Source organism: Ranitomeya imitator, chromosome 10 (genome assembly GCF_032444005.1).
Source record: "Ranitomeya imitator isolate aRanImi1 chromosome 10, aRanImi1.pri, whole genome shotgun sequence".
In the NCBI taxonomy this organism is placed as follows: Eukaryota; Metazoa; Chordata; class Amphibia; order Anura; family Dendrobatidae; genus Ranitomeya; species Ranitomeya imitator.
Window position 1 is genome coordinate 8129766 of NC_091291.1, and position 14681 is coordinate 8144446.

Below are 14681 nucleotides of genomic sequence, written 5' to 3' on the forward strand. Positions count from 1 at the left end.
ACTGCTATGTACAAGAATATAACTACTATAATACTGCCCCTATATACAAGAATATAACTACTATAATACTGCTCCTATGTACAAGAATATAACTACTATAATACTGCCCCTATGTGCAAGAATATAACTACTATAATACTGCCCCTATGTACAAGAATATAACTATTATAATACTGCCCCTATGTACAAGAATATAACTACTATAATACTGCCCCATATACAAGAATATAATTACTATAATACTGCTCCTATGTACAAGAATATAACTACTATAATACTGCTCCTATATACAAGAATATAACTACTATAATACTGCCTTCTATGTACATGAATATAACTAATACTGCCGCTATGTACAAGAATATAACTACTATAATACTGCTCCTATATACAAGAATATAACTACTATAATACTGCCCCCTATGTACAAGAATATAACTACTATAATACTGCCCGTACAAGAATATAACTACTATAATACTGCCCCCTATGTACAAGAATATAACTACTATAATACTGCCCCTATGTACAAGAATATAGCTACTATAATACTGCTCCTATATACAAGAATATAACTACTATAATACTGCTCCTATATACAAGAATATAACTACTATAATACTGCCGCTATGTACAAGAATATAACTACTATAATACTGCCCCCTATGTACAAGAATATAACTACTATAATACTGCCCCTATGTACAAGAATATAGCTACTATAATACTGCTCCTATATACAAGAATATAACTACTATAATACTGCCCCCTATGTACAAGAATATAACTACTATAATACTGCCCCCTATGTACAAGAATATAACTACTATAATACTTCCCCCTATATACAAGAATATAACTACTATAATACTGCCCCTATGTACAAGAATATAACTACTATTATACTGCTCCTATGTACAAGAATATAACTACTGTAATACTGCCCCTATGTACAAGAATATAACTACTATAATACTGCCCCCTATGTACAAGAATATAACTACTATAATACTTCCCCCTATATACAAGATTATAACTACTATAATATTGCCCCTATGTACAAGAATATAACTACTATTATACTGCTCCTATGTACAAGAATATAACTACTATAATACTGCTCCTATGTACAAGAATATAACTACTATAATACTGCCCCTATGTACAAGAATATAACTACTATAATACTGCCCCATATGTACAGGAATATAACTACTATAATACTGCCCCCTATATATAAGAATATAACTACTATAATACTGCCCCCTATGTACAAGAATATAACTACTATAATACTGCCCCCTATATACAAGAATATAACTACTATAATACTGCCCCTATGTACAATAATATAACTACTATAATACTGCCCCTATGTACAAGAATATAACTACTATAATACTGCCCCTATGTACAATAATATAACTACTATAATACTGCCCCCTATATATAAGAATATAACTACTATAATACTGCCCCCTATGTACAAGAATATGACTACTATAATACTGCCCCCTATGTACAAGAATATGACTACTATAATACTGCCCCCTATATACAAGAATATAACGGCTATAATATTGCCCCTATGTACAAGAATATAACTACTATAATACTGCTCCTATGTACAAGAATATAACTACTATAATACTGCCCCCTATATACAAGAATATAACTACTATAATACTGCTCCTATGTACAAGAATATAACTACTATAATACTGCCCCTATGTACAATAATATAACTACTATAATACTGCCCCCTATATATAAGAATATAACTACTATAATACTGCCCCTATGTACAATAATATAACTACTATAATACTGCCCCCTATATCTAAGAATATAACTACTATAATTCTGCCCCCTATGTACAAGAATATAACTACTATAATACTGCTCCTATGTACAAGAATATAACTACTATAATACTGCCCCTATGTACAATAATATAACTACTATAATACTGCCCCCTATATATAAGAATATAACTACTATAATTCTGCCCCCTATGTACAAGAATATAACTACTATAATATTTCCCTATGTACAAGAATATAACTACTATAATACTGCCCCTATGTACAAGAATATAACTACTATAATACTGCTCCTATATACAAGAATATATCTACTATAATACTGCCCTTATGTACAAGAATATAACTACTATAATACTGCCCCTAAATACAGGAATATAACTACTATAATACTGCCCCTATGTACAAGAATATAACTACTATAATACTGCCCGCTATATACAAGAATATATCTACTATAATACTGCCCCTATGTACAAGAATATAACTACTATAATACTGCCCCTATATACAGGAATATAACTACTATAATACTGCCCCCTATGTACAAGAATATAACTACTATAATACTGCCCCTATGTACAAGAATATAACTACTATAATACTGCCCCCTATATACAAGAATATATCTACTTTAATACTGCCCCTATGTACAAGAATATAACTACTATAATACTGCCCCTATATACAGGAATATAACTACTATAATACTGCCCCCTATGTACAAGAATATATCTACTATAATACTGCCCCCTATGTACAAGAATATAACTACTATAATACTGCTCCTATGTACAAGAATATAACTACTATAATACTGCCCCTATATACAGGAATATAACTACTATAATACTGCCCCCTATGTACAAGAATATAACTACTATAATACTGCTCCTATGTACAAGAATATAACTACTATAATACTGCCCCTATATACAGGAATATAACTACTATAATACTGCCCCCTATGTACAAGAATATAACTACTATAATACTGCCCCTATGTACAAGAATATATCTACTATAATACTGCCCCCTATGTACAAGAATATAACTACTATAATACTGCCCCTATGTACAAGAATATATCTACTATAATACTGCCCCTATGTACAAGAATATATCTACTTTAATACTGCCCCTATATACAGGAATATAACTACTATAATACTGCCCCCTATGTACAAGAATATAACTACTATAATACTGCCCCTATATACAGGAATATAACTACTATCATACTGCCCCCTGTGTACAAGAATATAACTACTATAATACTGCCCCCTATGTACAAGAATATATCTACTATAATACTGCCCCTATGTACAAGAATATAACTACTATAATACTGCCCCTATATACAGGAATATAACTACTATAATACTGCCCCCTATGTACAAGAATATAACTACTATAATACTGCCCCCTATGTACAAGAATATAACTACTATAATACTGCTCCTATGTACAAGAATATAACTACTATAATACTGCCCCTATATACAGGAATATAACTACTATAATACTGCCCCCTATGTACAAGAATATAACTACTATAATACTGCCCCTATGTACAAGAATATATCTACTATAATACTGCCCCCTATGTACAAGAATATAACTACTATAATACTGCCCCTATGTACAAGAATATATCTACTATAATACTGCCCCTATGTACAAGAATATATCTACTTTAATACTGCCCCTATATACAGGAATATAACTACTATAATACTGCCCCCTATGTACAAGAATATAACTACTATAATACTGCCCCTATATACAGGAATATAACTACTATCATACTGCCCCCTATGTACAAGAATATAACTACTATAATACTGCCCCCTATGTACAAGAATATATCTACTATAATACTGCCCCTATGTACAAGAATATAACTACTATAATACTGCCCCTATATACAGGAATATAACTACTATAATACTGCCCCCTATGTACAAGAATATAACTACTATAATACTGCCCCCTATGTACAAGAATATAACTACTATAATACTGCTCCTATGTACAAGAATATAACTACTATAATACTGCCCCTATATACAGGAATATAACTACTATAATACTGCCCCCTATGTACAAGAATATAACTACTATAATACTGCCCCTATGTACAAGAATATATCTACTATAATACTGCCCCCTATGTACAAGAATATAACTACTATAATACTGCCCCTATGTACAAGAATATATCTACTATAATACTGCCCCTATGTACAAGAATATATCTACTTTAATACTGCCCCTATATACAGGAATATAACTACTATAATACTGCCCCCTATGTACAAGAATATAACTACTATAATACTGCCCCTATATACAGGAATATAACTACTATAATACTGCCCCCTATGTACAAGAATATAACTACTATAATACTGCCCCTATGTACAAGAATATATCTACTATAATACTGCCCCTATGTACAAGAATATAACTACTATAATACTGCCCCTATATACAGGAATATAACTACTATAATACTGCCCCCTATGTACAAGAATATAACTACTATAATACTGCCCCCTATGTACAAGAATATATCTACTATAATACTTCCCCCTATGTACAAGAATATAACTACTATAATACTGCCCCTGGGTATAGGAATACTACTGATATAATGCTGTTACTTTTATAGGAAAGCTCCGCGTAGCAGGAAGAAGTCTGGCGGTGGAAGCAGCTGGAGAACATTTTTCGCTATAGGAAAACATTCATCACAGCAGAAGAAGTCTCGCTCTGGTGGTCTCCGGGAGGCTGCGGCCCACCAAAGAGGTGATGTATAGTATTGTTATCGTTACTATCGCCTCTTGCTGACTGTTTCCTTACTCTTCTCTCTTTTTCTCTCCCTGCAGTGTTGGAATCAGTGACGCTGCGCTCGGCTAAGAGCGAGGAGTCGTTGTGCTCTCACACCAGCGGGACGGGTAAATCTTCCATTTTTCTGACTCCGAGCTGTGACACGATCACCCTGTTGTTGTGGTTGGTGCAGGTCTATATTTCGGGGGGCTGCGCTCCCCTCTGCTGTGACAGGTGGGATTATTGCATCGTGATTCCAGCAGGGGGAGCTCCTTTCACGTCTCAGCATTTATAATGGAGCCGTCTGTGATTCTCAGCATGGCGGAGGAGGGCGGGGGGCTGCTAATGGCGTCTTAGGTCTCCCGAATTTATAAATTGTTGAGAATGGAGCAGTATCTGAGCATTTCCCGGACATTGTATTTGGGTAACTGCTCTGTTTTTCTCTCGTTCCTTTTCAGGGTTTCAGCGGACCTCGCGCCTCCGCCGCCCGCGCTCCACAAGTGACGGCCTCACCACCCGGCTGCCACATTGCCGCTCGGCAGAAAGCCTGGCACAGTCGTCCCCTTCTCCCCCCGGGGTGCCGTCCCCTCCTCCCACAGCAGGGCGTCCCCAGTCGGCGTGGATCGAGGAGGACCTGGACCTGTCGCCGCCGCTCCCGGACATGGACGGTCTGGGCTTTGACCCTTTATCTTTCCGTCTGTCTTTTTCTGACCATGAAGAAGTGAAGTCTCCTACAATAGTCAGAGCAGAAGTGACGAGCCAAGGCCATTCCCTGCCGCGCCGACTCAGCCTGTCGCCCCCCGGTGGCTGCTCCCCGTCCCCGTCACACAGCCCCCCGGAGCGCTTGGTCACAGATAAGGGGATCCAGGGACCCCGCAGTCTGTCTCCTCCTCCTCAGATGCTGAACGTGCTGCTTCAGTCCTGTCAGTTGCGACTTGGCGAGACCTGTCTGAAGGAGGTGAAGGGAAAAGCAACTGGGGCTCCCAACCAGGAAGACCCCCCAAAAGGTTAGTAGCCATGTCGGTCTGCTCAGGCTGATTAACCCCAGCACCGCAGCTCTGGTGGTCCCCTGCACCTCTAGCACCGCAGCTCTGGTGGTCCCCTGCACCTCTAGCACCGCAGCTCTGGTGGTCCCCTGCACCTCCAGCACCGCACCTCTGGTGGTCCCCTGCACCTCCAGCACCGCAGCTCTGGTGGTCCCCTGCACCTCCAGCACCGCAGCTCTGGTGGTCCCCTGCACCTCTAGCACCGCAGCTCTGGTGGTCCCCTGCACCTTCAGCACCGCAGATCTGGTGGTCCCCTGCACCTCCAGCACCGCAGCTCTGGTGGTCCCCTGCACCTCTAGCACCGCAGCTCTGGTGGTCCCCTGCACCTCTAGCACCGCAGCTCTGGTGGTCCCCTGCACCTCTAGCACCGCAGCTCTGGTGGTCCCCTGCACCTTCAGCACCGCAGATCTGGTGGTCCCCTGCACCTCCAGCACCGCAGCTCTGGTGGTCCCCTGCACCTCTAGCACCGCAGCTCTGGTGGTCCCCTGCACCTTCAGCACCGCAGATCTGGTGGTCCCCTGCACCTCCAGCACCGCAGCTCTTGTGGTCCCCTGCACCTCCAGCACCGCAGCTCTGGTGGTCCCCTGCACCTCTAGCACCGCAGCTCTGGTGGTCCCCTGCACCTCTAGCACCGCAGCTCTGGTGGTCCCCTGCACCTCTAGCACCGCAGCTCTGGTGGTCCCCTGCACCTCTAGCACCGCAGCTCTGGTGGTCCCCTGCACCTCTAGCACTGCAGCTCTGGTGGTCCCCTGCACCTCCAGCACCGCAGCTCTGGTGGTCCCCTGCACCTCTAGCAACGCAGCTCTGGTGGTCCCCTGCATCTGCAACTCTTGTGGTCCCCTGCACCTCCAGCACCGCAGCTCTGGTGGTCCCCTGCACCTCTAGCACCGCAGCTCTGGTGGTCCCCTGCACCTCTAGCACCGCAGCTCTGGTGGTCCCCTGCACCTCTAGCACCGCAGCTCTGGTGGTCCCCTGCACCTCTAGCACCGCAGCTCTGGTGGTCCTCTGCACCTCCAGCACCGCAGCTCTGATGGTCCCCTGTACCTCTAGCACCGCAGCTCTGGTAGTCCCCTGCATCTGCAGCTCTGGTGGTCCCCTGCACCTCCAGCACCGCAGCTCTGGTGGTCCCCTGCACCTCCAGCACCGCAGCTCTGGTGGTCCCCTGCACCTCCAGCACCACAGCTCTGGTGGTCCCCTGCACCTCCAGCACCACAGCTCTGGTGGTCCCCTGCACCTCCAGCACCACAGCTCTGGTGGTCCCCTGCACCTCCAGCACCACAGCTCTGGTGGTCCCCTGCACCTCCAGCACCACAGCTCTGGTGGTCCCCTGCACCGCAGCTCTGGTGGTCCCCTGCACCTCCAGCACCACAGCTCTGGTGGTCCCCTGCACCTTCAGCACTGCAGCTCTGGTGGTCCCCTGTACTTCCAGCACCGCAGTTTGGTGGTCCCCTGCACCGCAGCTTTTGTGGTCCTCCACCGTCCCTGCAGATATGTCTTCACTGTTATAGTTTATGGGACCTCTGCAGCCAATCACTGGCCGATATGAACAGCAGGATAGTGTGTAGACCAGTAATTGGCTGCAGCGGTCCTGTGAATCACGTACAGCATGTGACTAGCTGCAGGATGGCGGGGGCCTCCGTAGTGCTGGGAAGGAAGAATCTGAAGGTGAATTCTCTTTATTTTATTATTTTATTATGGTCTTATATTTGCTGCTAAATTGCAAATTTTATAAAATCCTGAACATTCCCTATTAAGAGAAATCTGTGCCGCGTCTGATGCTCCGGTCCCTCCCAGGGCTGCATTCAGAATGCTGCCAGCACTGACCCGTCTGTCTGTGACTGCAGCTCTGGCTGTGACTGGAGTATCAGACGCCCATACACTGTGAATGCCGCGAGGATTTGGCCACGTACTGAACACCTACCTGTGTTTTAACCCTTTTCTCACAGGAGTGACGCTCTCTCCACAGCAATCCGCTCCCCCTCCACCAATGTCCGTTATGCGACAGCTCCCTCCTCCGCCACCGCCCAAGGATCCTGCTCGGGTTATGGCCTTGAAATTGGCGGAGAGCGCCCAGCGAGCCCTCCAGTCTTCAATATCCACCGGGACAGTCCCTGCAAAGTCATCGCAGAGATCGGGGCCCCCGCACCCCGCCACCTCGGTGTTCAGACGTTCCCTGTCCATGGAGTGCAGTGAGAGCTCCGCACCAAGGGAGGGTCCCCTGTACTCAGAGCTGCGGCCCCCCGTAATGTGCCCCAGTGAGAAGATCACCACCCAGCATCGGCCACCAAGACCCCAGCTGCACAGTACAATGGTGAGGAGGCTCAAAGGCATGCAAAATATTACATAATACTATTGAATGGCACATATCTGCACAGACCAGTGATGCTGCTCATCCAAGACCAGTATAAAGTGGCACCAGTCTTTACAGACCAGTATAGTGTGGCACAAGACATCACAGACCAGCATAGGGTGGAGCAGGACATCAGAGACCAGTATAGGTGGCGCTGGACATCAGAGACCAGTATAGGGTGGTGCAGGACATGACAGACCAGTATAGGGTGGAGCAGGACATCAGACACCAGTATAGGGTGGAGCAGGACATCAGAGACCAGTATAGGGTGGTGCAGGACATGACAGACTAGTATAGGGTGGTGCAGGACATGACAGACTAGTATAGGGTGGAGCAGGACATCAGAGACCAGTATAGGGTGGTGCAGGCCATCATAGGCCAGTATAGGGTGGCACCGACCTTTACCGACAAATATAGGGTGGTACAAGCCATCACAGACCAGTATGGGGTGGCGCAGGCCATCAGAGACCAGTATAGGGTGGCGCGGGCCATTAGAGACCAGTATAGGGTGGCGCAGGCCGTCAGAGACCAGTATAGGTGACGCACAAACTCCGAGACCAGTATAGGGTGGCGCAGGACATCGAAGACTAGTGTATGGCTGGAAAGGCCACTTACTATCATTATATGATGGTATGGACTGTGTGTAGTAACACAGGTGATTGTAGGTGTCAGAGGTCATTGTTGGCAGTGTATGGCAGCAGAGGTCCTCATGGGCGGCGTATGGCGGTAGAGGTCGTCGTGTATGGTGGCAGAGGTCGTCGTGGGTGATGTATGGTGGCAGAGGTAATCGTGGGCGGCATACGTGGCAGAGGTCCTCATCGGCTGTGTGCGGCGGCAGAGGTCCTTGTGGGCAGTGTACGGTAGCAGAGGTCCTCGTGTAGGGTGGCAGAGGTCCTCGTGGGCGGCGTATGGCGGCAGAGGTCCTCGTGGGCAGAGGTCCTCGTGGGCAGTGTATGGCGGCAGAGGTCCTCGTGGGCTGTGTGCGGCAGCAGAGGTCCTCGTGAGCAGTGTACGGCGGCAGAGGTTCTCGTGGGCTGCGTACGGCGGCAGAGGTCCTCGTGGGCTGCGTACGGCGGCAGAGGTCCTCGTGGGCTGTGTACGGCGGCAGAGGTCCTCGTGGGCTGTGTATGGCGGCAGAGGTCCTCATGGGCGGTGTACGGCGGCAGAGGTCCTCGTGGGCTGTGTGCGGCAGCAGAGGTCCTCGTGAGCAGTGTACGGCGGCAGAGGTCCTCGTGGGCTGCGTACGGCGGCAGAGGTCCTCGTGGGCTGTGTGCGGCAGCAGAGGTCCTCGTGAGCAGTGTACGGCGGCAGAGGTCCTCGTGGGCTGCGTACGGCGGCAGAGGTCCTCGTGGGCTGCGTACGGCGGCAGAGGTCCTCATGGGCGGTGTACGGCGGCAGAGGTCCTCGTGGGCTGTGTATGGCGGCAGAGGTCCTCGTGAGCAGTGTACGGCGGCAGAGGTCCTCGTGGGCTGCGTACGGCGGCAGAGGTCCTCGTGGGCTGCGTACGGCGGCAGAGGTCCTCGTGGGCTGCTTATGGCGGCAGAGGTCCTCGTGGGCTGCATACGGCGGCAGAGGTCCTCGTGGGCTGCGTATGGCGGCAGAGGTCCTCGTGGGCTGTGTACGGTGGCAGAGGTCCTTGTGGGCGGCGTATGGTGGCAGAGGTCACCATGAGCTTATTTGGCGGCACTCGCTTACTTTTCTTCTTTACGTCTTTGCTTTGGCAGGCAGCCGGATCCACTCCACTAGATCTCCGAAAAATGGCCCCAGCTGCCGGCCCTCCTTCCCGAGCGCCTCGTCTGCATACGAGGTCTGGCAGCCTTCCGGCCCCTCCAAGCCTTTTTCCTCCGCGCACTCGTCCACCCCCATACAGATTCCCAGAGGAAGGACCTCGGATGCCTCCACACCGCAATGCTCCTCCTTGGCCAGAGCCCGAGGGCCTCTATTATGAAATTTTGGGAGACTCTCCTCATCCTCATATGGCACCACTCAATGCTTCATATGGATTAATCCAGTCGCCTTGGCCCTACATGGCGTCCCCTCCGTCTCACCCTCATTCTGTTCCCCCACCTGGTTGGTATGGGCGCCCTCCACCGGAGCCAGAGCTTCTGAGTTACCAGCGTTGGGATAGGACGCCTCCCGCACACTTGCGTCCGTACGTTGTGGGGGGAAGCGTCCCGTATTCGTATATGGGGACCACAGATGGTAGAGGTCAGTCTATCACTTCACGACTTCAACAAAGGAGAAGGGAGGAACCAATTTATGTGAATCTCCCCCCAAAAGCTGATCTGGGGGGTCATTTCCAAGGCAATCGAGACTCCACAGATCCAAAACCAGACCTGCCACATAAACATCCTTGCGGCCCACCCCCAAGTATGGCAAGGCATGAAAGTTTTGGAGACCCTCAAGCTGCAAAAAAACAACACAACCCCCAACCGCTAAGAAGGGAGGGGTCACTTAGCTTTTTTCGCCCACCTCCACTTTCTCACACCGGGATGTGGGGCACGCAACCTAAATACCAAGAGGGTAGAGACCCTCCAATTATCTCCTATGAGAATCCTGGCGGAGGGGGCCAGAGGATGGGCTTTGTGGCTCCGCATTGTATGATGTCAGAGGGAGGGACTCTGTATGGAAACCTGGAGCAAAGAGGACCCCCACACAGGTCGGCCACCCCCGCAGGATTCATGGGATCACCCTGGACGGTTCACACTGAGGGACAAACGCGGAGTTACTGCTGAGAGAAGACCTTAAAACCATCTTCTTGTAGGTTTCACTTATTTCGAACCACCTATTTGATAGTTGGTCTCTTCCAAGCCCCGCCCCCGAGGAGCCAGAAACCAAACAGCAGCTCATTTGTGCTGGAATTCGTAGCTTGTTGTGTTTAGTGATTTTGTGTGGGGGATACGGGAGCAGTTTCGCCTCAATTTACAAAAAGGAAGACTATTTCCCCCCCACGTTAACACTTCGTGTGTGTGTGTGTGTATATATATATATATATATATATATATATATATATATATATATATATACACACACACACACTATGTCACAAACCAATGAAGTTTGTGGATTGTACTGCCATGCAGGGGTTAATGATAATTGATGACCTATCCCAGCAGACAGATCCCCCTACAATTATTCATGTTCATGTTTGCTCCGAGATGGGCAGGAAGAGGGTCTGAAAGCAAATTAAGACTTGGATTATGCCCAGAATTAAATCACCGTCACGGGCCGCGATTATTTATTCCATTCCATGGTAATTGCACTCGTTTTTTTTCTCCGCTTCCTTCTGCGGCATAGGGGGCTATAATGTGCGCTGATGTCATCAGACTCGTATATGATGTCACTTATATACTGCACTCTACCCTTGCCCTGATCGGCGCCTTTTCTACCCATCCCCCACATATTGGCTCGTGCCTTAAATTCCCCCTAGAAACTTGGAACTTAAAAATCAAATATGTAGAATTATTTTTATTTATTACACAAAAATCTAATTAGATTTTTCAAATATTTTTTTTTTTAAATATCAATTCTTTATGATCATTTTTCCCAGCAACTAAAAAATGTACAATTCAACTTTTCCTTCTTTTTTTTTTAATTTTTGTCTCGTATTATTCAATCAAATTTTTCGGCACCAAATTCTTCATAAGGGTTCACGTGGAGTAATGAATTTTTGCACAAAAACAAAAACGGTCTTAAGTTTTTATTTTTTCCTGTATTTTATTTTTTAAATAACCTTGTTACATTGTGTCACTGAAGCCCCGCCCCTGAGGAAACACCAGCCCTTCCTCCGAGGAAACCTCATAATGCAACTTAATCCGAAATTGAAATTTCAGAGCCCTCTTCTTCTTCTTTCTTTCTTTTTTTCTTTGCACCTTATTAGAGCAATTTGTCCTTTTTTAAAAAGCCACAAGAGAAAAAAAAAAAAAGATCGGCAGATGTTCTACTCTAGTTTGATTGCGCCAAAGTTTGAGACTTTTTTTTTCAAAAAGTTGCACATGACGAGTTGGGCGAAAACAAAAATTAGTGAATTTAATTTAAAAAAGAAAAGAAAATGGGACCAAGGTTTAATTTAAAAAAAATCCATCAAATTGTATCTTAAAGTTTATCAAAATTGCATTTTGAGTTTAAAAAAAACAAAAAACAAAACATTGCTTCCTTTTAACTAGTCCCTTTAAAAAAAAAAAAAAAGTGATAACCTTCTATGCCAGATATTCAACTTTTTTTTTTTTTTTTTTTTTTACCTTTTGCTTTGCGCCGAGGCTTTTTCTTGCAGGAGGGCGGCGCGCCGGGTGGAATTGATCAGCGCCGGCTGCGGATTTGTCATTTGTCTCAGTGAACGTTAATGCAGAGCTGAAGAGCTAATCGGCCTCCACTTAGGCGGCTGGTAATGAAGGTTAATGACTATTACCCTCCTGTAAAAACTCATTATTTGCAGAGTGCTCTGCTCACTAAAAGGCGCTGCCTGGAGGAACGACCGATCATTTCTGTGAACAGTTTTTTTTTTTTTTTTAAAGCTTTGTGGGGCGTGAAAACTTATCAAATACCTCCAATTAAATTTTTTTTAAAAAAAAAAGCGAACCAGAAACAAATTGCTCTGAGTTTGCCATGTTCTTCTTGTATGTCATTTTTTTTTAAAGTGGTGAAGTTATGATTCGGGCCACTAGGGGCGCCACTCCTCCATTGCCTCCCGCCATTACATCAGTTTTTCATCCAAACTGTAAGAGAAGCAGAAGGAATCAAGAATTAAGTAAAATGCTCCATATTTATAAATGGACTTATTTGCAGCGATTACGGTTCTCTGGGTGTAAATACACTTCATGTAATTGCTTCTTCTGGCAGCGGAACGTCGTCGTCTCCGCTAACGAGGGAGAGGTGACTGGTGGATACTGTGCGCCGCGATTAACGATCTATGTAATAACGAGGGAGGAGAGAGCCGAGATCCCTCCCGACAATACAGATCTCGGCACTTAGGTTTATTCTTTGTTGTTTGTACTTTTATTTCTTGATCATTCTAATTTTATTTTATTTATTTTTTTTAAATAATTTACTCTTTGTTGATACTAATTCTATTTTTTGGGTGACCTTTTTTTTTTTTTTTCTTTGCAAGAATTCCCCAACCTTGTAGATATCACCTCCGGCCTCTAATGATTATTTAAAAATTCTAATTTTATTTTATTTTGTAAATCATATTTACTCTTTCTTTGATACTAATTTTATTTTTTGCGGGATTTTTTAATTTTTATTGTTAAATTATTATTATTTTTTTTTTTTATCCTCTAACCTTGTAGATATCACCTCCGGCCTCTAATGATTATTTAAAAATTCTAATTTTATTTTATTTTTTAAATCATATTTACTCTCTTTGATACTAATTTTATTTTTTGCGGGATTTTTTTTTTTGTTTTATTATGATTATTATTATTATTTATATTTTTTTCCCCTCCTCTAATCTTGTAGATATCACCTCTGGCCTATAATGATTATTTAAAAATTCTAATTTTATTTTATTTTTTAAATCATATTTACTCTCTTTGATACTAATTTTATTTTTTGCGGGATTTTTTTTTTTTGTTAAATTATTATTATTTTTTTTTTTTTATCCTCTAACCTTGTAGATATCACCCCAGTTCTCTAATGATTATTTAAAAAAAATTCTAATTTTCTTATTTTTATTTTCTGTTTGTGGCTTTTGGTACGTGAACACTTTTTTTTTGCATTTTCTCACTCTGTAAAGATTTATACAAGCTGTTCTGTGTTGTTGGTTTTTATTATTATTTATCGGCAATGACCTCTGGGTTCTGAAAGACGTTACTGTGTTTTATATGTAAATAACCTTGTTATGTGGGGTGACTGAAGCCCCGCCCCCGAGGAAGCACCACGTGATGAAGCCCCTCCTCCGAGGAAACTTAACCCGAAATTGTAATTACAGAACCCTCATCATCAACTTTATACCAAACAAACCGTGAAGAGGAGGAACCCTGACCGTTGTGCCTCACCCATCCATGCGACTTTATTAACCCCTGCTCTGCCAGTAAATAGAAATGAGTGTCCCCACCCCCCTTACATCCACTGGTTTATACCCCCATTCAATCATGGTTCGGTGACAATGAAGGGGGTCGATCAACGCGGAATCACAAATCGCCATATTGGTTGCTACCTAGCGGTCATGGGTCGCCGCCATCTTGGCTGCACACCCCGATCTATTTAGGGCTACGCCGCCGTGAGCTGCCCCTCCCCCCCTTCCCCCCATGCCACCTGCACTGTATATTGTGTCTTATATGTATATAATCTCCGCTCATTGTGGGGGACGGGGTCCGATTTTAGGGGATATTTATAATTCTTTCTGGGGAATGATTAATATCGCACTGTGGTAACACTCGTCCCTTGTATAACTGAATAAATCCGTGTTCTGAAAAGATTTCACGTCTCCTTTTCATTTATTTTCGATGCGTGAAACCAAAATGGTGAAATTTTACCCCCAGAAATTATATCCTCTATTTTTTTTTTTTTTTTTTTTGGGGGGGGGGACTTTTCCTCCGTGTCCCTGATGCACGCCTCCAACTAATTAAAAGATGTTCTGCAGCAGTTGTGTCAGTGCATTGAATATTATAGGTCTCGGCTGCTGCAGAACTT

The 14681-nt window shown here is 44.6% G+C and overlaps 1 protein-coding gene across 2 annotated transcripts in view; it reads left to right on the forward strand.

Moving 5' to 3' along the window:
* Nucleotides 1-11019, forward strand: part of ARHGAP33 (Rho GTPase activating protein 33) — a 73477-nt gene extending 62458 nt beyond the window's left edge. For both annotated transcript variants that reach the window (XM_069741735.1, XM_069741737.1), the window contains 5 exons: nucleotides 4498-4631; nucleotides 4712-4780; nucleotides 5111-5659; nucleotides 7645-8009; nucleotides 9773-11019. In XM_069741735.1, coding sequence (XP_069597836.1) covers nucleotides 4498-4631; nucleotides 4712-4780; nucleotides 5111-5659; nucleotides 7645-8009; nucleotides 9773-10783 — 2128 coding nt within the window. In that variant the 3' untranslated portion in view covers nucleotides 10784-11019. The remainder of the gene's footprint in view (nucleotides 1-4497; nucleotides 4632-4711; nucleotides 4781-5110; nucleotides 5660-7644; nucleotides 8010-9772) is intronic.
* The last annotated feature ends 3662 nt before the right edge of the window (nucleotides 11020-14681 follow it).